Source organism: Orcinus orca, chromosome 18 (genome assembly GCF_937001465.1).
Source record: "Orcinus orca chromosome 18, mOrcOrc1.1, whole genome shotgun sequence".
Taxonomy (NCBI): domain Eukaryota; kingdom Metazoa; phylum Chordata; class Mammalia; order Artiodactyla; family Delphinidae; genus Orcinus; species Orcinus orca.
In genome coordinates, this window is record NC_064576.1 from 8,348,301 (window position 1) to 8,376,140 (window position 27,840).

The window sequence follows — 27,840 nt, forward strand, 5'->3', positions numbered from 1 at the left end:
GGAGAGCCAGTAATATGAACTTTCATTGCTTCTATGGAGACTTCTAAGAAAAACTGACCAAGAAATTAAATATGACAGGAATGTTACTAATCTTGAAAGAGAAAGGTGCAGTCACTTGCTTACACATTCTGGAAAAGCAGTCCCTGTAAGTCTCAGTGTGCTCTTGATAAATGCCAAACTTGTAAGCCAAGTTATTAAGTGATTGGATATATTAAGACATTTATAAAAGTTGATTATGCCAATAAGCAATACGTATAAACTCATCCTCTTTTCCTAGATGTCACTATATTCTCTATTTTATGTTGCATTCATCTCCTTTCTTTACCAATCTCTTCTCTGAAATATTTGGCTGAACTATATGCAATTGCTGATATTCAACCATATTTGACCTATAAAAATTACAGTTTAATTTGGTTCAAGCTAAAGAATTAAGTTTTCTATTTCCTCTTATAAAGTCTAAACAAAAATCTAAAATTATAGATATATGCATATTGTCTCACTGATTATAAAAGTCAGATAGAAGAGGTTTCTTACACTACTTACACAGAATTGACAAATTGTCATGTACTTCAAACAAGATTATAAGGGTACTCCCTTCTTAAAACAAAGGTTCAAAACATTCTCATGATTAAAAGTAGAAAACAAAATTTTATTGATGAAAACTTCTTAAAAGTTCCAGTATGAAGTAACAAAATCAACAACCTACAAATCTTTCAGTCCTTTGCATTTCAAGCAAAATATTCTCTTCAGAAAAATGCCCATTTCATAATATATATCCCCTTCTGTAGGCTAGGCATGTCTGAGTGGATAAATGGATATAAAATTCAAAAGAGAAGAAAATGAAAATATTTTAAAAAATAAAAATCTGAACCTTCTCCTTGAGGTGTATTACGATGTGGTTACCAACATATTCAGCACCTTGTAATAATCAAGTTACTGATTTGAGTCCCAGAACAGCCCCTGAAATGAAAGAACAAGAGATCCTAGTTTTTTGTGAGTCACAGGTTGGCAGCAGAAGAAAAACTGACAGCAACTGGAGAGGAGCTTAAATACATGAAATCCACACTTTCTGAACTATTTCACACTCACTTCAAGCAGCTAATTGTCTACATGTTTTTAAAAAGGAAAGAGCTCAGAGTCTGGAATACGGAGAGTTGCCCTCTGAGTGATGGGGTATTCCTAACGCGTCCTTAATTCTGTTATCAACATATGACGCCATACTGGGGGACCAGTCAAATATCAGATCTCATCTCACAGGTTACCTTGGGTATAGAAACTTCAGATGCCACTTGTTCTTTTACTCTACCCCTAAAGCAAGGTTTATTGTAGACTTATGAGTCTTTCAAGACCTAAAGTTCTTGTCAGCATTTGACAGTAACATACCAAGAAAGTCAAGAGTACCTGAATCGATGCACTAAGTCACCCATCTGCACCAATAGAAAAGATCAGTATCTTGAGTCTTTTCTCTTTTGCCTCTTTATTGAGAATCCTGAGAAAGTTGATCAGGAAAAAAATGAGGCAGGCAAGATACCACTACAAGTAAAAGAATTTCTAGACTCACTAAGTCATTTTAAATGAGCTTTAACCGCTAGAGAAAAACTAGAAATCAACAGCCCCAATTTTGGGGGGCAGATACTTAGTACCTTACATTTTGAGCTTGGGAACAAAACTGCAACAAATATCTGGGGGTCAAGTCATAAGAAATCACTTCATGCTTAAGTATTTCAAATCGTGATGCTATTGAGTGAAATTGTGTTTGATTTGTTTATGTGTAATTTTATTGGACTTTGTGAAACTGCCCAGAATGTTTATATACTCTTAACTTTTAAAAGGACAAAAAAACTCTGTGCTTATCTGTTTATATACCGGAAATCACCCATCATAATCATATACAAGCTTATTTACTGGAGAAACTACAAGGTTATATGTTGTACCACAAGATATGTTCCTATTTAATACAGACTTAAAATCTTGTACTGCCTTAATGCAGTCCTGTATAGACCAGCTGCATGAATAACACAAGTCATCAGTATGCAGCATGGTCAGTCATTCCCATCGTAATCACTGTAACCCTGGTAACCACTGTTCCTTCTCTCATGGATACTTGACATCTTTTTCCATGTCAAGTCCTGATGGAAACTAGCGCTAAAAGACCGGCCCAGACGCCCATGCTGCTTCTTGGAGATATTGTCCTCACTCTCAGATTTGGCAATTCCCTGGGCATGTGTTGAAGGTTGTGATTCTTGCCTAATGGTTCCAAATGGAAAGTTCCAAAGGCCAAATCTTTGCCAGTTAAGTCTCTGGAATGCTATGATGCAATGCAAATTTCCTCCAACCTGAGAAAAAAAAAAAATGTTGGGTTCAGAAAATGATAGGAAATTAATTATACTAACATGCGGGTTCCCATGAATTCCCTTATTTTTCCCCCTTCACCTGCATCAAAACAGTGCTGATCCTTTGATTCATAATCAGATCACATTATCCTGCATCTTTCCTGACCAGCTGCCTTTACAAAAATATAACAATGCCCACAGGAGGCAAAACCCCTTCCCCCCATATGCCTGTCTACCACTCACACACACTGTACCCGCCCAAGCTGACTACTCCAAACACCAAGATCATTCCTCTTCCTCTCCCTCCTACGCATTCTTCATATGATAGTAGGATAATATGGATGGGATGTCTACTCAATCCACAGAACATACCATTCCCTGAGAACCACCCCCAGCAGCCTTGTTGGTCCACATGGTTCTGCCCCATGGCCACAGTTAATCGCCCTGGGAGTGAACACCTGACCCAAGCTGGGCCAAGTCTACAGAACTGGGCTGGAGGCATGCCAGTCTTAGTCTCGACCGTTCATCTGAAAGGGAGACCTAAATTGAAAGACGATCTTCGGGAAGTAAATAGACAAATAGACAGCTAAGAACAACACAACTCCCAAGAGAATAAGACAGACTAGCTCCCTGGCCCCTGCTAACATTCTCTTGTGTGGTACCAGTTCCCCCTGAATCCAGGCTAGAATTCTTAACCTTTCCTTTTAAAGATACCCCTGTGTCCTTAAAGTAATTTTCACTTTTCTGTCTAAAATGGTCTGAACTGGGTTTCTGTTATTTACAACTTAGAGTACTGGGTAAAATAACTGCATTTTGGCCAGTTGAAAAATACTTCGAAATACAGTGGTGTTCTTACCTTCTTTGTTTTTCGATACTGCAGACCCCTCTCTAAGTGCCGGATATCTAGATATTCTGGATTTTGAGTGTTTAGATCAGTAACAATATCCGCCCACCTATTGTTAAGGAAGGATAAAGCACGGTTTTCTTTAAGTTCAAAATACTATTGTAATGGAACTTTTCACATGAGCAATTTGCTACAAAAGCACCATGGCAATAATTCTCTTATCACAGGATTGTTGCATCCAATAAGCTTTCATAAATCCTTGTTTTTATGACAGTTCTGTTTATCCAACTATTGCCAAGGTTAAAAACGGTTACTCTGCATATGAAATAACTATATATCAGCCTGTTAGATGACATCCTGCAGGGTAACATAGAAACATTCGATATTTCCTTTTTAATTGGAGTCAAGTACATTTTCAAGAGATGTATAAATTAATATGTCTTTACTCACAAACAACATGATTGATTGTATAGAAAATCCAAAGCAATTTGTAACTGCTTTGGATTGCAAAACTATTACTAAAACCAATAAGTGAATTTGGTAAAGAGGCAAGATTTAAGGCCTATATAGAAAAATCCATTGTATTTTTGTACACTAACAGAAAATAACTGGGAAATGAAATGTTTTAAAAATCAATTTGCAACAATAATATTTAATATCTTGTAATAACCTAGAATGGGAAATAATCTGAAAAAATATATATTTATATATAACTGAATCATTTTGCAGTACACCCAAAACTAACACAACATTGTAAATCAACTATACTTCAATTAAATAAATTTACAATAGCATCAAAAAATATACACACTTAGGGATAATTTTAACAGAATACATATAAAACTCTATGCTAAAAATACAAAACATTGCTGAAAGAAGTTAAAGCTCTAATTAAGCGGAGATAGAGTCTCTGTTCATAATGGGAAGACTCCATATTGTTCAGATGTAATTCTCCCCAAACTAAACTATGGATTCTGTAGATTCTACTCTAATCAAAATTCCAACAGGCTTTTTAGCAGAAATTGAAAAAAGGGGGGAGAAGGAAGGAGTTAACATACTTTTTGCAGTGAATAGCAGGATGTTTTCTACTTGATTCTCCAATTAAGATCCAATATTCTACTTCTTGTGGTGAGAGGGGGCCCCTGCTAAATAAAAAATACATTCACAGTAAGCTTCATAAAGTCATTCACCTCCTTGAAAATATTGCTTCAATTATACACTGATAAAAGATACACTGAAGTTTATGCCTAGATAGCAGTCACCAACACTAGAATAGATATTGGAGTTTAGGCTTGAACAAATATCTGAAGGCCATTAAAGAGAAAGCATAAATTAAATTTAGGTTTAGAGGGCTTCCCTGGTGGCGCAGTGGTTGAGAGTCCGCTTGCCGATGCAGGGGACACGGGTTCGTGCCCCGGTCCGGGAAGATCCCACATGCGGCGGAGCTGCTGGGCCCCTGAGCCATGGCCGCTGAGCCTGCGCATCCGGAGCCTGTGCTCCGCAACGGGAGAGGCCACAACAGTGAGAGGCCCGCATACCGAAAAAAAAAAATTTAGGTTTAGATCCCCTCTTACAAAATATAGGGCTAAAAATCCACCTCTCAGCATTTAGGAGGAAAAAAAAAAAATCCTAGCATGCTACCCACCAGTACCCTTAAGCTACACTTCTTCTTTCAGTTTGCATTCAAAAAGTTTCAAAAGGCATCCTAAAAATAAAACCCTAAAGCAGCAATACACCTGTAGAACTTTTAAACATACTGACACCCTAACCCCACCCCTGGAAACTCTAATTCAAGTAGGTGTAGGGTGGAGCACAGGGAAGTATTTACACAGCTGTAAAAGCATCTCAGGTGGTTCTTAGGTTCAGGCAGAGGTGAAGAGCTCTCCTCTAAAGGGGGCCAAGTAGGAGTACCTACTTCTTCACGTTTTACATTTGACAGGTGTCTGGAGTAAGGTGAAGTTGCAGGATCAAACTATAGAAAAAAACCACAATAAACCCCACAGCCAGAGAGATGAATAGGACACTTCAGCATCTGGAGAGACACCGTGGTTTTTCTCTTGCTTCTCGTTCACAAAAATACAACGTCCAGCTTCCCCACCCAAAGGCCACATGGCCTCCAGCCTCAAAGAACACATCCTACCCCAGATGACCAAGCCACGTTCTCCCAGCCTGACCTTCAGCCCTCGCTGAGAAAGCAATGCTGCCTGTTCTCCTTCTCATTCACCAATGCCACCCACCCAGATAGAACAAACCAGAACTCAGCTGGGTGAGGATAACTGTGCTTATCAATCAACACTTCTACCCAGAGTACTCATGGCTTCTGTTTTCAACATTCTCAAATAGGACACTTCTTCCTCTGCTTTCAACTACCCTGGCATTATCTCAACCCATCAAAAAGAAAACTTGCTAAGGAGGAAAAAAAGTATTAACATTCAGCCACCCTCTCTTATTTACAGGCTCTCTCTTCTAAAACAATACAAGTTTACCTGGAAGTAGACATACATAGTTAATAAAATAGAAACTTTGGATCAACAAAGGAACAAATATAACCATTAGGGTAACATGGTTCCTGATATTAGAAATAAAAATTGGCTGCAGGCTTCCTGGTAGCCAGGACAAAAGGGGAACCCTGATAAATTTCATGTTATTCACCACAAGGAACGAAATGCTTTTTAATGTACTCAGTTGCAACAGTCTTCTTGACACTAGATTCCACAGTACATTTTCCCTGTGGGATCCTGGATGAGATCACTGAGACATAATATGTAAAGTCCTTTGCAGCCATTTTATAATAAACATAAAAGTGATTTTTCAAATGGCTTTCTCTTTTCATGACTCTAACAATAGTATCTAAGTGGATAATGTAAAAGCACAATTAACCAAACAATTCTGCAGAAGATTAAGCTACTATGTTTAAAAGACTAGTCTCAGTTGATGTAAGGAAAGCAAATCATGAAGTCTTCCAATGTCTAATCAACCAAATATTTCTTAAATGCTTTCTACAATATATGTTCCTGGTGGAGTATCCACATAAAATACAGAAATGCTTACCTGAATGCTTTATTAGCTTTAACAGGGGTTGCTTCAAAGCCAATTGGACAGAAATAATGATTTTGACAATGGTAGATATAAGCTAACGATTCATCTTTCAATCCATGAGTTAATTTCGACAAGGCCCCAGAAGCTACAAAAAACAAAAACAAACCAACTGAGGGACCATAAAGCACTCTCTATGCTTTATACAAACAACTAGTTAAGGACTCAAAGACAGAAAAGATATTACTTGGAACACATGGACGTTGCTGGGGAAAAACAATGAAAAGCTATCTAAAGGTTAAAAAATAATTAATGGATTTCAGTTTTACCCTTTAGACTGAAATTCAGGCAACCTGAATAGCAAACTAAAAAGCTGAAAGTCCTTGCTTACCCAAACCTTCAAATAGCATACATGCTTGTCTACAAAATTTAATTACCATGTAAAACCTAATACCTAGTGTATATAGCAATTGTCTCAGCTCCTCTGGTTGTACACATCTGTCACTTGAAATTTCTGAGTAAGCATGCCCATTATAAGCATGTTTGTTTATAAGCTTTGTACATACACTACTGTACTAATATGTCTTTATAAAAGATACACAAAAAGTAGACATTTTTAATTAGATTAAAATATAAACATTCTAATACATTCTTCCCGTACCACAATGATCACCTTGCAGCTGCCATAATGCGGACATCCAAATCTGAAGACCACTGAGGTATATGGATAAATATAAACTCCAAACAAGTTCCAAAAATGAAAACTTTTCCCCACTAACACACACTTCAATCCCTTCTACAGAAGTCACACAAACCAGAGGAAAGACTTTCACAAGCCAAGTGATAAGAACATCTTAAGAGACGGGCTGGTAGTACCACAGCATCCTCTTAATAACTGCTTCTCCTTGTATATTTCCCATGGCTGCATATATTACTTATGAAGTAATTTCAAAAGTATTACCATAAGAAACGAGTTTTCACCAGCACTAAATACTTAAAGCCATTAACTGAGGTTTCATTAACTTGCATCTCCTGGAAGACACTAAATTATTCATGAACAAATAGCCCATTAAAACTGGAAATCCTAAAAATGGTTTAAGTCGATGAAAGCTTGCAAGTTATGGTTTTTCTGATTGACTTTCTGGCCACTGAAATAGCTGAAGACCAAAAATGGCAGGTCAACGGCTGCAGAAGAGCCAAGGAGGCGGGACCCCGCCCCAACTTCTGCAGATACACACAATTTGTGAGTTCCAAGGAGACAGTATTATTTCTGTCTTAAACTCTTTCTCCAAGGTTTCAGCTCGGCCTTCCCCACAGATATTTACTTCATGGCATACCGCCAGAGCATACCTGCACACAAGGCAATCTGTTCTACTAAAATCTCTATTTCATAAGGATAAACAGGTCTTTCTGCTGTTTGGCGTTAATTTCCCCAGATGAGTTAAAAACTGACATCCAAGGGCAGCTCTAAATTGAAGAATGATAAGACCTAAAATTCAGAAGATGGTCAATATTTCATTTCCGTAGTTGAACTTGATTGTAGAGATGTTTCAGGATAGTAAGCGAATGTAAATATAGACTCCTCATAAATTCAGTAAATACTAAAGATGTTTATACACATAAGTGGTTTAGAAAGAACTCTTGAAATCTTTTTAAAATTGTGAAAATGCCAAGTAAAAAGTTATCCGAAATAACTAAAACTTTTTAATGAAAGAACTTTATTGTAACTTCCTAATGGAAATTTTTAAGTATTTCACACTTTCCTCCTTAAGTCAAATGTAACACAAAACAGCTGGTTACTGTGATTATGAATAGTAGTCACATAAATATACTAGAATATATTCAGGGGCAAATGAGATAGTTATGAACATTTGCTCTCATTAATATTCACAGTATTTCAGCTGCTACAAATACTCTATCACCAAGTCCTAGTTTTCTAGAGGACAGAGGTGGTGTTTCTTCTTTGGCGTAATTATCATGCTCCTCAAGAATGTTTCTTCTTCTTACTTCAGGGTTACATGACAACATTCTGATGGATTTAGATTAGGAATCAGCGAACTTTTTCCTAAAGGGCCAGTTAGTAAATGTTGGAGGTTTGTGGATCATGGGCAGTATGCACACTACTCAACTCTGCCACTGTAGCTGAAAGCAGCCACAGACAAAAGCAGTCAAAGGCCATGTGTAAGCAAATGGATATGTCTTTGTGCCAATAAAACTTTATTCACAAAATGGGCTGCCGGCTCATGGGATGTTGTTTGCAGACCTCTAATTTAGATCAATAATTTTCAAACATATTTTGAGATGGAATCCCTTCTGCAAGGGAAATTTACACGCCAGCCCAGTCCATAACAGGGATCAAAGCAGAGTTGCTGTGGCCAAAGAGGAGGTATAGGGAATCTAGGTGCCCACCCCTTGCCCCCCACCAGCCCGAGGCAAACTCAATTGAGCACAGATTGAAATTTGCGCACTGAATTTCCTATCAATGGAAGGAAATTCCTATCTGAATTTCCTATCAATGGAAGACCACACTCTTTATAAAGAAGCTGAATAGCATCTCTTTAGAAAGACTACAGCAGTAGTTCTCAAACTAGAGCACAAAGGGCTTGTTAAATAACAGATTGCTGGTACCTACCCCCTCGGTAACTGACGCAGTAGGTCTGGGGTGGGGACCAAGAATTTGCGTGTCTAACAAGTTATCAGGTGATGATGATATTCATCCAGGGGCCACATTTTGAGAGTCACTGGTCTAAGATTAAGAGGAAAATTTCATTTAACTCAACTCAGGAAGTAAATTATGAGCATCTACTAACTACAACAGCAACCACAGGGAAACAAAAGATAAGGAATGCACAGTACCTCAAGCTGCCCTCGTAAAACAAGTAACTTTGATATAGGGTGGAAAAGGACAGTGCCACAAAAAAAGGGTGTAATTCAAAGGAGAAAGCGCACATCAGGTTTGAGGAACCAAGAAGGGGGTGGCATCCAATACAGAACATAATCAAGTGGCAGCATTTCAACAATCCAGACAGAGGAAAGAGCATGAGGAGAAAACAAAACCACTGCAGGGGAGGGATGGAATCAGGGAACAGCATGTAGCCCAGTTCAGAATGTAGGGCACGATAGTGTGGAGAGGCCTACAGTAGGGCAGCCCCCAGAATTTCAGGATAAGGTCAGAAAAAGATCACCCTCCGAAATAAAAGACAGTAAAGACAATATTTAATACATTAAGCTAGTCATCCAAGAAAGTGATTCTATTTAGGAGAAGACATATAAATGTGTTACAGATGGAAGCTAAATTCAGAACGATGTTGAGTCTAGACCAGAGTATATCGAAAAATCTGAAACTTAAGAGACAAAGCAACCACTACCAAACGCACAGCCATGATGTGCATGGTGTAGAGAAAGCAGAACAAACTAGAATTATCCAGCCTGCTGTACTGTGAAGAACAGTATATGTCCTGAGCGGCCGAGAGAATCCTGGTGCTTTTGATAGTGTATTTCTCACTCTCAGTTAATATATTAACATTCTAACATTTTTTGAGCTTGTTGAGTACAAGTCAGTTTTGTAAAGCCTTATCATCTATAGAAGAACTCCAGAGAACTCTAAAAGAACTCATTAGGATGTATTTTTATACCCTCAAAGACAAGGACCAGATTCTGTAACCCAGCAACACAGTATCATCCTGCAAGGCTCCTACTCCCTTGACATCTTTTAAATCCAACTGGTACGTGGAGGACAGCAGGGAAAGACCAATCTGTTCTTGCCTGGAATGATGATAAGGAATTTATGCTTTAAGCAAGCACGAGAGAGCTCCCAAAGTAAAAAGGGATATATTAGCACCACACGTCGAAAAAATTTATCCAGCCTGGTGTCTAATATGAACTGGAGAAAACCAGAGGACGAGGAAAACAGAATATGAACGCACAGTCCACCCAAGATGCATTAAGACACTGTAGTTAACTGGTAGCAATGGCCAGGGTGTGGGTATACATGAGTTATGTCAGGATAGGGCAGAGGTAGATATTCTTGGCTAAGCAAATATAAGAAGTTACAATATCTACCAGAAGAATAAAAATGAAATACATGAATATTAGTGTAATTTTCAAGCTAGGTATTAAAAACAAATGAATCTAGACATCCTTGGTAGCTAAGTGAACCAACAGTTTGAAGTTACTCAAATAATAATAATAATAATACAATAATAGGAAGTGAATAATAAGTGAACCAATAGTTTGGAGCTAACATTGGCAACTTCTGGCACAAATTTTTATTATGAGTAATTACATCTCTAAAGAAAATACTTCAACTCATATTCATATGATTCATAACAGTCAAATCTGTTAATTCTGTCTTTATTCCAGAAGTGAGCTCAGTTTACATTTCCTGAAGGCCCACTGGAAATAAGCATGTCAATCAGCAAATAGGGAGTTACGAAAGAAGCGTAGTCCCCAGGAAAACTTAAAGCCTGTTGTGGGAAACAGGCCTGATATTCCTTAAAAAACATCTAAACAACAACAACAAAAGATACAAAGTATTTTTTTTAATGCACACTATCAACTAGCAATGGTTCTCACTACTGAATATCCCAGAGACAAATGAGAAAAGCCTATCTCTACAACTCTTTCTTCTACAATGAGAGGGAACAGAAAAGACTTCTGCTTGACACAGGCAATACTCTCCCAACTCTGAACACAATCAGAAGTCCCAGGGTCACACGTGCAAGGTCAGGGGGCATCAAAGGGCTATTGAGGACACTCCCTACGGTCAAGGAGATGGGCAGACACGTTAAAAAGATGCAATGTAATATAAGGCTGCACACTCCAAATGCTAAACAACATATGCAAACAATCAGAACTACAGGAATTAAGAGAAATCCGAGCATCAGAGATAAGGCAGGGCTTGCAAGGGACCACTGATTCTTGAAGCGGAAGACAAGAATATTCCAAGGGGGAAGCAGATCAAATATCCTTCAGGAAACACACATAGACAAAGAGACAGCGAGGAGTGAAGGGTTGTAATGGGGACCATGAACACAGGAATCAAACTGGGAAAATACAGTATTGAAATTTATTTAAAGAAATTACAGTAACCATTCCTTTCCCCTCCCAAAAAAAGAGGGGGTGGGGGGGAGAGAAGAGCTTGTTTATCCTATTACTCAAAGGAAAAACACTGAGGTATGTTGGAAAGTATATTCTTTCTTAGTTTCTAATTGCCTGATCAATTTCGGAGAGAGATAGTGTTGACAGCCTCACTGGAAACAAACAAAAAAAATTACACACCATATAAAGCCGCGCTTCCCACGAAGACAGGCCCCCCTGCAAATGCACAGAGTTCAGTTAGGAAGAATAAAAGCTAACATTTATTGAGTCCTTACTCTGTGTCAAGCAAGGTGTCAAGTGTATTACAAATATGTCTCCTTTTATCTTCACAGTGACCCCATGGGGTGGCTCAGTAAGTGAGTGTTTACGTGCCTTGTTCAAGGTCACAAAACCAGTATGTGCAGAAACCAACATATGAACTCCAAGTTTGCCTGACTCACAACCAACTTGATAGACCTGCTAAAGGTCAACAGAAATATACCCTATTCTTTGTTCACTCCTTGATTTTGATAAACCATATACCCTCTCTGCTGACAGACTCCCTGTTTGACCAAACTTCAGTTAGGCATCTCTGAGCCCTCTCCTCAGCTAGGCTGGGATCTTGGGCTTCTGCGTCCATCCTTGCTGAATCCAGTTTTAGCAAAATTCCTGCTGAAATCAGTTTAGAGAGAATCCCCCCACCCTGAATACCTGATCAAGGTCCTCACCCTTCACCCTTGGCCTGCCTGTTATAAGAATCCTGTTAGGCCAATTTAGCAAGATTCCCCACAGCCCCACCTTGATGTCTCCTCTTAATAACTTTCCATCCACGGAACCGCTCACTTTGGGAGTTGGCTACAAATTCCCAGCTGTCTTTGTTGTATTCAGGGTTGAGCCAGATCTCTCTCCCATATCCCAGTTCTGCGTTACAACAGTCTTCAGTAAAGTCTTCCTTACCCTTTTAACAAGTGTCAGAATAAAATTTTCAAGTATCAGAATAAAATTTTCTTTAAAATTTTCCTTAACACTATATTGTAGGTTTCTGATTGTAAAGTCAAAAGATGACTGTGAAGGGGCTTCCCTGGTGGCGCAGTGGTTGAGAGTCCGCCTGCCAACACAGGGGACGCAGGTTCGTGCCCCGGTCCAGGAAGATCCCACATGCCACGGAGCGGCTGGGCCCGTGAGCCATGGCCGCTGAGCCTGCGCGTCTGGAGCCTGTGTGTCCGGAGCCTGTGCTCCTCAACGGGAGAGGCCAAAACAGTGAGAGGCCCGCGTACCGCAAAAAAAAAAAAAAGAAAAAGAAAAAGATGACTGTGAAATTTTAAAAATGGAAATTGTCAAATAATTCAAATTATTTAACTAGTGCGTAACTAAAACAATCCTTAGGATCGACTCCAAAACTCTCTGTTATAATCAAGACCCTTCTAAAATAGAACTTTGTCCCTTTCATAGTCCATTGTCCTGTTGTTATATGTTATTATGCAGGTCCGACATCAAATATTCTAAAATCCTTGCATTCCCTTTTAGGAAGAGGAACTGCAAATTCCATGCCGCTTCCTGAAAGGGTTTTAGTAGCAGGCAAGTAAGCACATGCGCGCGCGCGCGCGCGCGCGCACACACACACACACACACACACACACACACACGAACACCATGGACCCAAACAATACAATGTGTTAAAGTAGTGTTTATGACATGCCTTGAATCTTTAAAAGTTTTTCATGCAAAGATGAAAAGAGTTAAAATATTAAACTGTATATTGAAAAGTGGCCTACATATTACTATTATCTATTATGGTTTCCCCTTGGATAAAGAGTGATAGACTGTATTTCGGATTTACATCATGTGCCATGAATCAAAACCAATCTTCAAGATGGATCCTAAAGCGTGCGTGTGTGTGTGTGTGTGTGTGTGTGTGTGTGTGTAAATCTTCTATATGTTTACTTACCAGTTTCTCCAGCTGTTTTATTCTTCCCATGAGGCTTATATAGAACATACGAGCATCCTTTTACGTGGAAGTGGTCGTTAATTTGTCTAAACCATCTGAAAATAACAAGAAGACTCACTCATAGTAACAGTTCCATAACAAAGAAGGCACTATTCCAATTCCAGAGAAATTCGGGCAGAGCCCAAGTCTGGCATATCTACCAGAGGTTGGGCCCAAACAGCTGGATGCATGGTTTACTATCAATGCACATCTACAGCATTATTATTTTGCAGAACTAGAAATAAGGTATTGCTTCTAAGCGAGGGCTTCGTACCTCATAAGTGTCGTATTTCCAGTGAAAGGGCCGAACCTAATATCCTCAAACGGGGGTTGAAAACCCAAAATATGTAAAGCTTCTTCTTGGGTGATAGCTGGAAGACTACGAAAGAAATATTGCCTTTCATTTCACAGTTCCAATCATATGCAAATATAACCTGTCTCAATGTTACTGTGTCTGTCTGATTTGCAAACAATTTTAGTAGTATTTTTCATTTTTATTTTATCAAAAATAATGCATGCACATAGGCTTAAAACAAAATACGGCAGTTTTTCCCCAATTTATGAAAAATCTGTTCTTAAAAATCTTCCATTATAGAAAAAGCAACACCAAATAACTTTTGAATTTGGAGTTCAGGGATACCACTAAATTAACATACTTACTTTCCAGCTCCCATTGTGCTATATAAGAAATTCCAACAAGAAATTAATGAGGAGATACCACAAGAAGTCTTATACTGTGGTCGGCTTATGCAGTACCTGAGAAAATAAAAGACTGTTTTCACTTGAATGAATACAAAATATGCATACAGAAATAGAACACTCATGGCAACTGAGTGTGTTACATAATGAAAACTTTGATCATTTAAACCACCAATGTAAAATCTTTATTCATTTATTTTCATATTTATTCAACACATTATAAATGCATAATGACAATAAATCATGTATTTTAAGAATGCTGGCTAAGTATGACTAACTATTATTTAAAGTGGATGTTACCCAAGCCAATGGAAAAAAATTAAAGATCTATAAATTTAGACATCAACTATTAAAATTTCAATGTAAACTCCTAGTTGAGCTACACATATGATTATTTGCAACTTCAGTTGTAGTTCTTTATACAGTGTGGATATTAACCCCTTATCAGGTATGTGATCTGCAAATGTTTTCTCCCACCTTGTAGGTTGCCTTTTCACTTTGTTGATTATTTCCTTTGACGCACAGAAGTTTTTAAGTTTGATGTAATCCCATTGGTTTATTTTTTCTTTTGTTACCTGTGCTTTTGGCATCATACCCCAGAAATCACTGCCAAATCCAATGTCATGAAGCTTTTCCCCTATGTTTTCTTCTAGGAGTTTTATAGTTTTAGGTCCTACATTTATGTCTTTAATCAATTTTGAGTTATTTTTTGTGTATGATATGAAGAAAAGGTCTTAAAAGACCTTTTAAGAGGTCTTTTAAGGTGTCCCTCATTCTTTCACATGTGGGTATCCACTTTTCCCAGCACCATCTTCTGAAGAGACAGTGCCTTCCTCATCCTGTGGTCTGAGCACCCTTGCAGAAGATTATTTGCCTGTTTACATGAATGTCTATTTCTGAGCTTTATTCTGTTCCACTGGTCTATATGCCTGTCTTTATGCCAGTACCACACTGCCTTAGTTACTGTAGCTTTGTAATATGTTTTGAAATCAGGAAGTGTGTGGCCTGTGTTGCCCTCCTGCAATCACCACCTTCCCTGTAATTCACTAGAGGCAGTGTCCTTAGCTGGTATCTAGGGGATAAGCTGGAACCTTGGTGGCAATCAGCACAATGTTTCCTTCTGCAACCTTCTCTGCATTTCTGTAGTGCTAATCTGGATCTCCACAAAGAACTCAGATTCTTCCCCACTGACTCAACGGCTCATACCCTTAGATCTAACCAAAGAGTCACCAAACAGTTTGGGGTCATCCATGAACTTTAAAGAAACCTGCATTGTTTGAGGCCAGCAGTAATCTGTGAGTTCTTGGCGTCTCCTTTCTGTTAGTCCAGAAGGCACAGGATTTGAAAAAGGTATTAGAGCCTATGGTTTGGGGATGATGCTATTTCTTTGCTTCATGGAAGATAGAGGTTTCCACATTTTTCATTTTGCTGTTATTGTTTACATGGGTTTGAGGGAAGGAGTGGAGTAAAAAGACCTTACTCTGTCATATTTCAATCTCCCTCTTCCACCTGAAACACTTCTTCACAAATCCTTGGGATCAACCCTAGGCACTTTTAAGATTTTTCACATTTTTTCATCAATCCAAAATTGTTTACTGGTCTTATTCATGACCAGCTTAAAACTTTTACCGACATTCTACTATCTTCTGTGGGTCTTTCCATTCAATCTCTAATCTTGTAATATACTCTAGGAAATAAGCTTGTGATCCTGGTAATTTTTCCCCCTCAGTTATTTCTCCTATCTGTCCTTCCTCATCCAAGTCTTTACGTCTTCACATATTATACTATTAAATATAATTACTCATATATGTGGTTATAACAAATCTTAAGTCTAAGGGGTTCAGAGCAAAATGCACAAAGCCTCACTCCAAAAAAACTGAAATTAATGTTTTTGATTTGTGTCTCTTCTCCAATACACTCTACATACTAACTATTGATACTGACAATTTATCTTTGTAAAATATCCTTTTGTTAAGAAATCATCAATGGTTTATCTCTACTCCAGAAAAAAAAAATCTAAATCCTTAGCCTGATATCCAAGAACTAGATCGTGACGTGTGTTACAAAGAAAGAACATGGGGACTTCCCTGGTGGCGCAGTGGTTAAGAATCCGCCTGCCGATGCAGGGGACACGGGTTCAAGCCCTGCTCCAGGAAGATCCCACATGCAGCAGAGCAACTAAGCCTGTGCCCACAACTACTGAGCCTGCGCTCTAGAGCCCATGAGCCACAACTACTGAGCCCATGTGCCACAACTACTGAAGCCCGCGTGCCTAGAGCTTGTGCTCTGCAACAAGAGAAGCCGCTGCAATGAGAAGCCCGCGCACTGCAACAAAGAGCAGCCCCCGCTCACCACAACTAGAGAAAGCCTGCGTGCAGCAATGAAGACCCAACACAGCCAAAAATTAATTAATTTAAAAAAAAGAAAGAAAGAAAGAACATGGACTTTGGAGTCCAACTCTCTTCAGTTTCAATATCACATCTGTGTATTTGCTATGTGACGCTGAGTAAGTTTCTTAGCTTCTCTGAGCCTCGCTCCAGACAGGCTGATCTACTCTTCATTACCAACCTGCCAGACACTTTCCCACCATCCGTTCAAAGACCTTTAGACCCTCCATCCCCTCAGACTTCCTCTCTTAAGACCCAGCTCCTCAGTGAAGCCTTTCAGTGATCATTACCGCCTCTCATGTTGGTTGTTTATTCCCACCCATCATCTGACAAATTTCCTGAGATATTTTACATTTTCCACTGTTCTCAACTAGATTGGAGAACAAACACCCATGTTGTACATCTCTGTATTCTCAGCCCACAGTAAATGGTCCAATATTTATTAAATAAGTGAAAAAAATCTAATATTTCTAAAGCCTCACACAAAAGAATTTTTAAAACCTCAAATTATAGATCAGTAATATTTAAAAGCTATCACAAATTAAACATCTTTTTCTTTAGAATAGGAACTGTACGTTAAGGTCACCAAATGGCCCCGGTTGGTAAGTGAAAGATCTTCTTGTTAAAAGAATGCCAGTTAGTAAAGGCAGAAGAAATGATAGAATTTTGAAATTGCACCATTTTATAATAGGATTCAGGCAGGGGTCATCAATGGGTCTGGCTGAAACCACGAGGTGAAACGTTGATGGTTACCTAGATGTTAACCCAATGACACCGTCACCCCACTGATTACTTGATGGTTCCAGAAGAAAAAAGGGAACTTGACAATGTGGGCTAAGCCTGTTGCCACCTCCTTAATCCAGTAATCACTCTTAGGATCTCTAATATCAGATGACCAGACACCATGTACCTTCTGATGGGATATCAGGATGAAGGCCACAGGGCCACCTAGGCAGTATTCTTGCCCAAAATGTTCAACCAGAATCTTATCAAGTCTTTATATGTAACTTCCGGTTTATAAGGACCGAGATTATATGAGTAATTTAGACCACCAGCAGGAAAGGAATCACACAGATTGGGGAAGAATCAGATGGGGAATGTTCTAGTTCAGAAGAGATTTATGGGCCACAACAAGCAAACACAATATGTGGTTCACGGTGGGTCCCACTCTGAGCAACCAAGTGTGAAGACATTTTTGGAAAAATCTGGGAAATCGGAATTTAGCCTGGAAATGAGATGCGAAGGAAATATTGTTAACTTCGTTAGGTATGACAATGGTACTGTGGTTAGGTAAAAACAAAGGTCAATTTTTAGAGATTACCATCGTCTGAGGTCTAATACTTTCCGCTGCTTAATATCTTCAAGAGGAGAATACTGAGGCCGCTCCCTTTGATGTCTTCTTCCTTTCTTGTCTGAAGTTTTTTTCTTGGAAATTTGCTTCTTTCCATTGCCTAGAACACAAGAGTATAAAATGAAGTCAAATGAAGTAAGATGCCAAGGCAATACAATTAATTATGTAACAAAATATAAAAGTAACTAGGTCTGAAAATGCTTTGCAAACATATTGAAGAAATACATGTACCTTCAAGAATACATCCCTGCCTTAAAGAGAGGCAGAGAGAATAAAAACACATTTAAACAACCATGAATGTTATTTCCTATCAGGTTCTTATATTCCAATTTCTGAGCTAGTTACTTAGCTAGTAAAATAATCAATCACAAAATGTTTTGCCACATCTAGAAAATAAAATTACCAACAGTAAAATATTTAACTAGACCACTTTCCAGAAAATGAAACCTTTCTATAAAACAATAAAGCCACATTAATGTAACTCTTTTGAGAAAGTAAAAGCAGTAGATCCAGTAATCCGATGATGTGATATTTAAAAATAATTCCAGGCCTACAGAGACCACAAAATGGATTAAGAATGATGCACATGGGCTTCCCTGGTGGCGCAGTGGTTGAGAGTCCGCCTGCCGATGCAGGGGACACGGGTTCGTGCCCCGGTCTGGAAAGATCCCACATGCCGCGGAGCGGCTGGGCCCGTGAGCCATGGCCGCTGAGCCTGCGCGTCCGGAGCCTGTGCTCCGCAACGGGAGAGGCCACAACAGTGAGAGGTCCGCGTACCGCAAAAAAAATAAAAAATAAAAAGAATGATGCACATAAGTACATTATTAAAATGCAACTTTAGCACCAGGAGCCAGAATGGAAAACAAAGTCTCCTTTCTGCGTGCAAGTATGTACACATGTGTGGGCACGTGCACACACACACACACCACACACATTCTCCAAAAGACACAGGGGGAGGGGAAATTGGGAGCCACACAAAAGGGGAGGCAAAAATGAAAGTGAGACTTTACACTCTTTAATTTTTATACTTTTTTATTTCCATCTAATTGATCGCCCAGTCAAAAAATTATATAAATTAAAATATTATTAAATAACCTCCAAGCCTCATTTCACTAAAACACCATTAACATTTCAGATAGCTACGTGCACTTTAAAGTCTCTCACACATATCATATTTTAAACAAAATAAATCTGTTACAAAAATTAAATAAAAGCTAATATTTCATTTTTATGAGTTAGTCATAAATTATAAAACATAGATTATATAGATATATGCCTAGAAAACAAACATGGAAAAGGATCCATTTTATTCATTCTACAATGAAACAATTTAGCGCCCAAAACCAGCTGGAACCAACAAGGACTTACTGTATAGCACATAGAACTATATTTAATATTTTGTAATAACTTATTAAGGGAAAAGAATCTGAAAAAATATATATATATACACACATATGTATAACTGAATCACTGTGCTGTACGCCTGAAACTAGCATGACATAGTAAATCAACTATACTCCAACTTTTAAAAATACATTAAAAAAAACCCAGCTGGACCTCAGAAACTGTGGTTACACAGGGAATTTCTCTAATTTTTGTAAAATGGCATAACACTGAACACTAGAAAAATCAAGAAACAAGGATTTTTCCCCCTTCCCTTCAGTTATTCTTCCTAAGTCTTCACAGAAACGCAAAGTTTCTCCCAGAGCTGAACAACCCCTGGCAAACATGAGCAAAATCTCATTCTGACAAATTTCTTTCACTAATAAAATAAATCTTAGTGGGTGAGAAGATGGAAAATCTACTTTCCACCATTCCTTGAGATGTCTTCACTGACCAATCGTGACTTAATTCCCTAAGGAGTTTTCCAGCCACTTAGATTTTTAGTGGCTAATGAAGCACGGTAACCTGTGACCTCAGCAGCTCATAGGGTCATCTGTACCCACCTGCAGTCCTCAAAGACTCACCTGAGCCTGCCCTCTGTTCTCTCCTAGCTTACTCCCATGAACCCTGGGATAAAAAAAAGTATATATGGTCTATATGAACATCCTTCATGACATCTCCACACTGCCAAAGAGAGAGCTGGTCCCACAGGCAAAATTCCAATCAATTTGAGGAAGGAAGCTCTGTCAAAGTGGAAGCCACATTTGAGAGGGGAGCATAAAAGAGCAATGCCTGAACATTTCTATCTCCCCATCACGTCAACTCCACTAACCATTGTCCACTGCCCCTTGTTATTGCCATATTCCTTCTTCCATCCCTCACCCTGCTTACAACATACCCATTTAGCTCCCAAACCAAAAATACACACACACACACACACACACACACACACACATATCCACCAGACTGGCTTTTAGAGAAAGGTACCAGGATAGCAAATACAATTAGAATACTCACCATCTTTTTGACTTAAATAACCACAGGACAGTGTTCCAGGCAATTGCCGTCATTAGAACGTGAGGTTGGGGGGATCCCAGAAATAGGGCCAGAGAAGGGAAGAAGCCAAATTTGACCCAAATCTTAGGCTGACCCTTGAACTGTGCATGCACAGAGCAGAGCCCAAACAGTACAGCTAAGGCTAAAAGAATTGAACTGAGATTTGAGATGTCCTCAGAGGACAGAATTTGCAGCTTTAGTCCAACCAAATTAATTGCTGCTAAAATTTTAAAAGCAAACAAACAAATAAAACACTCTTTGGGGGACTATATCAGAATCCAAAATCACCATAACATTTCCACCATCCTGAATACAATCCAAAAGTACTGAACACGTGAGAAAACTGAAATATGTGACACATTCTCAAGAAAAAAGATAAGACCAACTCTGACATGACCAGCAGGTTAAGATTTTAAAGTGGGTATTATAACTATGCTCTATGAGATGGACAAGGTGCTCTAGCAATGAATGAAAAGATAGCAAACCCAAGAAACTATTTTTTTAAATGTAAATTCTGGAACTAAAGTAAACAATATCTGAAATAAACAATTCACTGAATATACTTGACAGCTATCTTTAAGAGACAAACTTTAAATATAAAAAGACACGGTTTGAAAATAAATGGACAGGGCTTCCCTGGTGGCGCAGGGGTTAAGAATCTGCCTGCCAATGCAGGGGACATGGGTTCAAGCCCTGGTCCGGGAAGATCCCACATGCCACGGAGCAGCTAGGCCCGTGAGCCACAACTACCGAGCCTGCGCTCTAGAGCCCGCGAGTCACAACTACTGAGCCCACGAGCCACAACTACTTAAGCCCACGTGCCTAGAGCCCGTGCTTCACAAGAGAAACCACCGCAGTGAGAAGCCTGTGCACTGCAACGAAGAGTAGCCCCCGCTCACCGCAACTAGAGAAAGCCCACATGCAGCAACGAAGATCCAACACAGTCAAAAATAATAAATAAATTAAATAAATAAATTTCTAAAAAAAGAAAATAAACAGACAGAAAAAGATAGACCATGCAAACATTAATTAGTCAAAAGAAAGCTGGAATAGCTATATTAATATCAAACAAAGTAGCTTTCAGAACAAGAAATATTGTCAGGAATAATGTGGGATGTTTCATAATGAGAAAAGGGTTAATTCATCAAGAAGAAATAAAAATCATAAATGCGTGTGCACCTTATAACAAGGCTTCAGATTACATGAAACAAAAATCAACACAATTAAATGGAGAAAAGACAGCTCCACAATCACAGTTGGAGACTTTTAACACTTTAAGACTTTAAGACTTTAATTGTTAGAACAAGACAAAAATTAAGTAGCAACATAGAAAATATGAGCAACATTTTCAAACACTTTGATCCAGTAAATATCTTTAGAACACGACACTCCACAACTCCAGAATGCACCTTCTTTTCAGGTGCACGGGGAACATTCAGCAACAGAGACCATATGCTGCCTCGGGAAACAAGTCTCAGTACATTTAAAAAGACTGTGAGCTTAGCACAGGGAGCTATACCCAATACTTTGTAATAACCTATAAGGGAAAAGAATCTGAAAAAGAATATATATATATATATATATATTCAGATTTTATATATATATATATATATATATATATATATATCTGAATCACTGTGCTGTACATCTGAAACTAACACCACATTGTAAATTAACTATACTTCAATTAAAAAATAAAACAAGACTGAGGTCATATGTCCTCTGGAACTAAATTAGAAATCAGTACTTAGAAAAACCCTAAATACCTGGAGATAACATAGCATACTTCTAAACAATCATGTATCAAAGAAGAAATAACAAAGGAAATTAGAATATACTTCAAATTAAATGACAATAAAAATAAAGTGTGTTAAAATTTGTGGACTGCAGCTAAAACAGTACTGAGTGAGCAATTTAGAGCATTAAATACTTCAGTAGAAAAGTCTTGAATCAAGAGGTTAGAAAATGCAGAACAAATAAACCCAAAGTAAGTAGGAGAAATGAAATAATAAAGATCATAAATCAATGAAATAGAAAACAGACAATTCAGAAAATTAGCAAGCTAAAGCTGATTATTTGCAAAAGACAAACAAAACTGATAAACACCCAGGTAGGAAAAAAAGAACATAAACTACCAGCATCAGGTATGAAAAAGGAGTTATCACTAAAGACCGTACAGGTGTTAGAGGGAGAAAACAGACTGTTAGAAACAACTTTACGTCAACACCTTGATAACGTAGATGAAACGGACAAACTAAACTTTGACAGAATTGATGGGAATCAAGACAACTCCATAATCATAATTAGAGATGTTTAATACCCCTCTGAAAACCCCTCAAAAAACAGGAAGAGAGAATACTTCCAAACATGTCTTAGGAGACCTGCACAGACATTATGAAAAAAAAATTATAGACCGATCACGCACAAATAGAGACACAAAGTGAAATCCCCGGACACCGCGAGAATTACAAATTTACATAACATTCTGTAAAACCAGTTGATTTGGCAAATGAATGAGTAGACAGAGGTTTTACAAAACGATCAGAGAAGCCTAGAAGTAAAGTACACACCTGACTTCTGCCTCTTTCTAGCTGTGCAGTTGTGCCCAAGCAACGTATCCCCTCTATGCCTCCATTTCTTCACCCATAAAATGAAGACAACAGTACCTACCTCACAAAATTCCTGTCTTACTGTGAGTTCAAAAGAAAAAAGTGAAGAGCATTAGTATCTGCTCCAGAACCACCACATTGTAATTGTGAAGGTTGTACACTACACCCTCTTAAACTGGGCAGTGCACAACCTACTCAGTGGTACCTGGAGACCCTGTTGAGTGTTCAAAAATTTTTAACAACAGAAAAGCCAAAATGTTATGTAGTAGAAAAGAAAACTATGGGCTTGCCTGGTGGCGCAGTGGTTGAGAGTCCGCCTGCCGATGCAGGGGACACAGGTTCGTGCCCCGGTCTGGGAGGATCCCACATGCCACGGAGCGGCTGGGCCCGTGAGCCATGGCCGCTGAGCCTGCGGGTCCGGAGCCTGTGCTCCGCAGCGGGAGAGGCCACGGCAGTGAGAGGCCCGCGTACCGCAAAAAAAAAAAAAAAAAAAAAGAAAGAAAAAGAAAACTAGATTTTTTTTTTTTTGGCTGCGTTGGGTCTTCGTTGCTGCGCACGGGCTTTCTCTAGTTGCCGAGAGCGGGGGCTACTCTAGGTTGCGGTGCGCGGGCGTCTCATTGCAGTGGCTTCTCTTGTTGTGGAGCACGAGCTCTAGGCACGCGGGCTTCAGTAGTTGTGGCACGTGGGCTCAGTAGTTGTGCCTCACAGGCTCTAGAGCGCAGGCTCAGTAGTTGTGGCGCACGGGCTTAGTTGCTCCGCGGCATGTGGCATCTTCCTGGACCAGGGCTTGAACCCGTGGCCCTTGCATTGGCAGGCGGATTCTTAACCACTGCGCCACCAGGGAAGCCCCAAAACTAGCTATTTAATTGAGAAATATGATTCATGTCACTGCAAAACCATGAAGTAGTATGTTATTCTAGCCACATCATTAACCATTACTAAACTACTGAGTACTTATCTATAATACTTGTGTTTTACAGCACTCTTAGATTTGTTCAAAGCTCTCAAAATGCAAAGGTTATGTTTGAAGTTTCCAGTGGCAACACATTAGTGAACTAAATGTCCTATGCCCAAGGTTATTTTTTTAACTATGTCAACAAACAACATGATAGCAATGTGCCTTGTTTGGTATCATAAAAAGAAAATCTGTCTGAAGGCAAGTTTAAACAAGATATATTGCTAGTTTTCTCCTTATTTTCACATGAGAACATCATGGCTCCTTCCTTACCTGATTTGTGTTTCAAATTCGTGGTCACTCCGTCAAATTCAGATTTGTCAATTTCCCACGCAAGAGGTAGCTTGCCCAGGCTGTTGGATAAGTTTTCCAAGCTATTTTCTTCATTGTAGATGATTTCCGATGTACTGGTCGGGATGCCAATGTATCTTGAGGAATTATTTCCAGCAGATAAAGAGGTACTATTGGGGAGGCAAGAAGAGCGGGCTGGATTTGGAGTTTTGTAGATTGAGGTCGCCTGGTTGAGAAAGGCATAGTCTGAACAGATGGCATAAATTTTCTCCCGAGTGTGGGTCACTGGACAGCTCCATGGATAATGACCATCTCCTTTGGGACCCAAGGGTTCTCCCGAGGCACGAGTGCAGAAAGATTGTACGGCACCTTGTAGATTCTCTTCGGGAGACCTTCTCTCAGATTTGCACTCACCATTTCCAGAATCATTTGTCCTTTCTGCTTCTGCAACGTTAGGCATTGAATGCAACTATAAAAGTGCTGTTATGAGGAAGAGGTTGCAACTCTTTCTATTTCTTGAAAAACAGCTGTGACAATTGTTTACAGCATTCTACAACAACGTGAGCGCTGCAAAAATGGGCTCCTAAGAAAAGAGGGAAGAGAAAGAAAGATCAACAATCCACTAGACACTACAAAAACACTAAAAAATATTTTAAGTGTTTCATATGCCTTCATTCAATAAATATTTATTTTACAACTACTATATGCTTAAGTCATGATCACTGACCATCTGTCTTGTTAAAAATTACTTTAAAATGATGCTTTAGGATAATAAAAAAGACAAGTAACTCAATTTAAAGATGGGAAAAATATCAGAATAGTCATTTCTCCAAAGACGGTGTAGAAATAGTCAAGAAGCACATAAAAAGATGTTTAGCATCAACAGACATCATGGAAATGCAGACCAAAACCACAATAAGATACCACCTCACATTGACCAGGGTGACTCGAATCAAACAGATTAACAGTAAGGATCAAACAGGATGTGGAGAAATTGGAACCCTCATACACTGCTGGTGGGAATGCAAAATGGTCCAGTAACTTTGAAAAACATGTCCTTAAACATTATACGTAGAGTTACCATATGATCCAGCAATTTCACTCCTCTGAATATATCTAAGAGAAATGAAGACATATGTCCACAAAATGTTCATAGCAGCACTACTTGGAATAGCTAAAAAATGGAAACAATCCAATGCCCATCAATAGATGACTGGATAAATAAGATGTAGTCTATCCTCCACCTCACTCTCCTCTCCCCATGGACCACCTTTCCTTTCTCTGAATGCTGTCTACTCCTTCTTCCCCACCTTTATTTAGTTAATTCCCATTACCCTTCAGATGTCAGCTCCATGTCACCTTCTAGGGGGATGATTTCTTTGCTCCTCCAACCAAGCCAGGTCACCCTGTACAGACTCGTACCTCATTCACAGGTCTTTACCAGGGTGCAATTCTACCTTGTGTGTTAGTGTGTTTACATGATGAATGTCTGTCTCCTGCAAGTCTGGTTTTCCTGCCTACTGTATCCCCAGGGCAATTTGTAGACGTCTCATCAACAGATATTCTTAAGTCCCTGCACCATGCTGGGTATTACTGTAAGCCAGGGATTTGGAGCCTAGATTCAGAAGGCCACCAGGAGTGGCCTTAGCAATCAAGAGCTGGAGTTCTAGCCAAGGGCACTCTTTTTCTCCTTCCTGGCTCTCATCTGTGAGAACTGAGGTTCCCTAATCCAGTAAAGGAGGTCATGCTGTATGAAGATTTACTAATAAAAGTGACTGCAGGACCTAAGCTCAATGACTTAATGATTTATTCATAAAATCATATCACAAGCAACAGAAGTACTGTTTAACTCTGTGCAAAAGAAATTTTATAAAATGGCCAGCTTTAAATGCACCGCTGGAGTAACGGTTTTTAAGTCCCTGGAAGGAACTGCTCTGTAAAATAAACATTTGTAAATCCAATGTTCATGGCCTGGGTTACACTCTCTTTTCTGGTTAGATTCTTAAATCCTTATTTTTAAGCATCAAGTTTGCTTAGAGAACTAAACATCTTAAAAAGTCTCTTCAGTAAAGCCTTCCACGTATGACAACTATTATGATCTGTATTCTGCACGGAAGGCCGCTTAGACGCAGGGGCAGGTAAGGACTTACTAAGGAGGACTTACTTATTGTCTTTATTACTAAGGAGAATAAGTAATATTCTTCTGAGAGCCAGCCGCACTAAGCCTCATTAGGTCTGATCTCGGTCCTTCCCCTCCAGACCCTTCCCCACGCCCTCCACGCCCCTTCCGCGGTCAGACCTGAGCCCCTTCCCAGGCAGAGGCGCCGGCTTCCGAAGGACACCGGGGGTCCTCCCGCACTCCGGCCAGCGTTGAGCCCAAGCTCCCGGGCAGGCGAGCGGAGGGCTCTCCGCCCTTCTCTGCGAAGCTCGCGGCGCCTGGAGGCCCCCAGGATGGAGGCGACAATCGCGCAGGCCCGTCCCCGCCGCGCGGAGCCGCTGTGTGCGGAGGCGGCGCGGGCGAAGAGGAAGGAACGCGGCTGCGCCCCCTGCCTGCGCCGCTCGGTGGTCCCAGCGGCTTCGAGGGCCGCGCGTCCCCGGGTCCCCGCAGCTAGGCCTCCGGGCCCCTCCTCCCGCCTTCCGCCCGGCGGGAAGCCGGAGTTCTCGGCGACGGGGAGCGGGCAGAGGCCGGCGGGGTGTCAGCCTCCTACCCGCCCGGGGGCCCGGGGACGCTCGCGTGCTCAGGGCGCCCGGGGGGGAATGGGACGCGGGCAGATCACTGCTCCCGGAAGAAGAGGGAGCCCCCGATTCGAACTTTTGAATGCACTAGTTGATAGCATTACTAATGACAATTGCCGAAAAGGAAACTAAAGAAAACCCCCGCCCAGGCCCGCTTTGGCTGGCGGTTCCACCGGCCCATCAGAGTTTGGGGGGTGCAGCTGAAAAGGTCGAGAGAAGGGGGGAAGGGAAGGAGGAGGCTCCCGGTACGATTTCGGAGCTGACCGTGACCCCTCCTGCGACCGCGCTGGCCCCGGGCGGGCGTGCAGGGGCAAGGGGACGGCCGCCGCGCGTTCCGGTCCCGGGCCCTGCCGAGCGTGGCGTGGAGATTGACGCCGGGCGGCAGCCACCGGTATCCCCGCGGCCCCTCCAAATCGGGCTTTGTTCCCGAGAGGACTCGTCCTTTCTCTCGCGGACCCTTCCCGCCACCCTGCGGCCCAGCTCTTCACCCCACTTCTTCCCCGGAGGACGGGTTCCCACGCACTGGCGTCCACTCGGATGGCCACCGGGCACCGGAGAGGCCAGGGCCCCCCGGCGCGCAGGCTGCGTTGGCGACGCAGAGAGCAGGTGGGCGGCAGCAGGCCTGGTCCGCCGCGCTCCAGTGCCCGGCGGAAGGCACAGCGCACAGTCGCCGGCGGCCACCTCGGCCCCTGCCCACAGCCCGATGTACCTCTGGCCTGTCCGGTGGGGTCGGGTCGCTGCGGCCGCAGCGGAGCCCGGCACCGGTCCCGGATCACAGCTTCCAGCGCTCGGCCCGCGACGCGCCTCCGGTTACCCTGGGGCTGGCGTCTCTCGTCCCATCGGAGCGCGCGGGGACAGCGCCCTGATGGCTGTGCCGGGCGACCGATGGTCAGATATCATTGACAACACCTTCCTTTCATCGTGTTTTATACCTGCCCTCTGCACGTGCGGGGGACAGAGTGACAATTTTTTAAAAAATCTTAGCTGTGCCTCCAGGCCCACGTGCCCCTCTACTGGGCAGCTACTATTTATTTGTCCGCTGAAAGCGGTGACGGCAAAGTAAATAAGTGAGAGATGGTAAAACCTGGCGGGAT

General features: G+C 40.7%; 1 protein-coding gene across 5 annotated transcripts; it reads right to left on the reverse strand.

Moving 5' to 3' along the window:
- Positions 1 to 628: 628 nt before the first annotated feature.
- On the reverse strand, positions 629 to 27,587 carry BIVM (basic, immunoglobulin-like variable motif containing). 5 transcript variants are annotated; one of them, XR_004485244.2, is made up of 11 exons: positions 27,456 to 27,587; positions 23,993 to 24,593; positions 17,687 to 17,816; positions 13,940 to 14,035; positions 13,554 to 13,658; positions 13,241 to 13,335; positions 6,229 to 6,361; positions 4,236 to 4,322; positions 3,190 to 3,286; positions 1,402 to 2,336; positions 629 to 960 (listed from the first exon to the last, which is right to left on the reverse strand). XR_004485244.2 is itself a non-coding variant. In XM_033435073.2 (11 exons), the coding sequence occupies exons 2-11, from the start codon at positions 24,468 to 24,470 to the stop codon at positions 912 to 914; spliced, it is 1,359 nt and encodes a 452-aa protein (XP_033290964.1). In that variant the 5' UTR covers positions 24,471 to 24,593; positions 27,456 to 27,587; the 3' UTR covers positions 629 to 911. The 5 variants fall into 5 exon arrangements, 4 of the variants coding, with proteins under 4 accessions (XP_033290964.1, XP_012389851.1, XP_004273663.1 ...); XM_033435073.2 differs by having other exon boundaries at positions 2,248 to 2,336; XM_012534397.3 differs by having other exon boundaries at positions 629 to 2,336; positions 4,236 to 4,319.
- Positions 27,588 to 27,840: the final 253 nt, after the last annotated feature.

What these genes read in the sequence shown, in the direction of transcription:
- BIVM (XM_004273615.4), bottom strand. Translation starts at nt 24,470, where the DNA reads ATGCCTAACGTTGCAGAAGCAGAAAGGACAAATGATTCTGGAAATGGT. An exon ending in AAAGCTAATAAAGCATTCAG is followed by an intron (nt 4,323 to 6,228) that starts GTAAGCATTTCT and finishes TTTTTTATTTAG; the next exon opens with CAGGGGCCCCCTCTCACCAC. An exon ending in AGTATCGAAAAACAAAGAAG is followed by an intron (nt 2,337 to 3,189) that starts GTAAGAACACCA and finishes TTTTTTTCTCAG; the next exon opens with GTTGGAGGAAATTTGCATTG.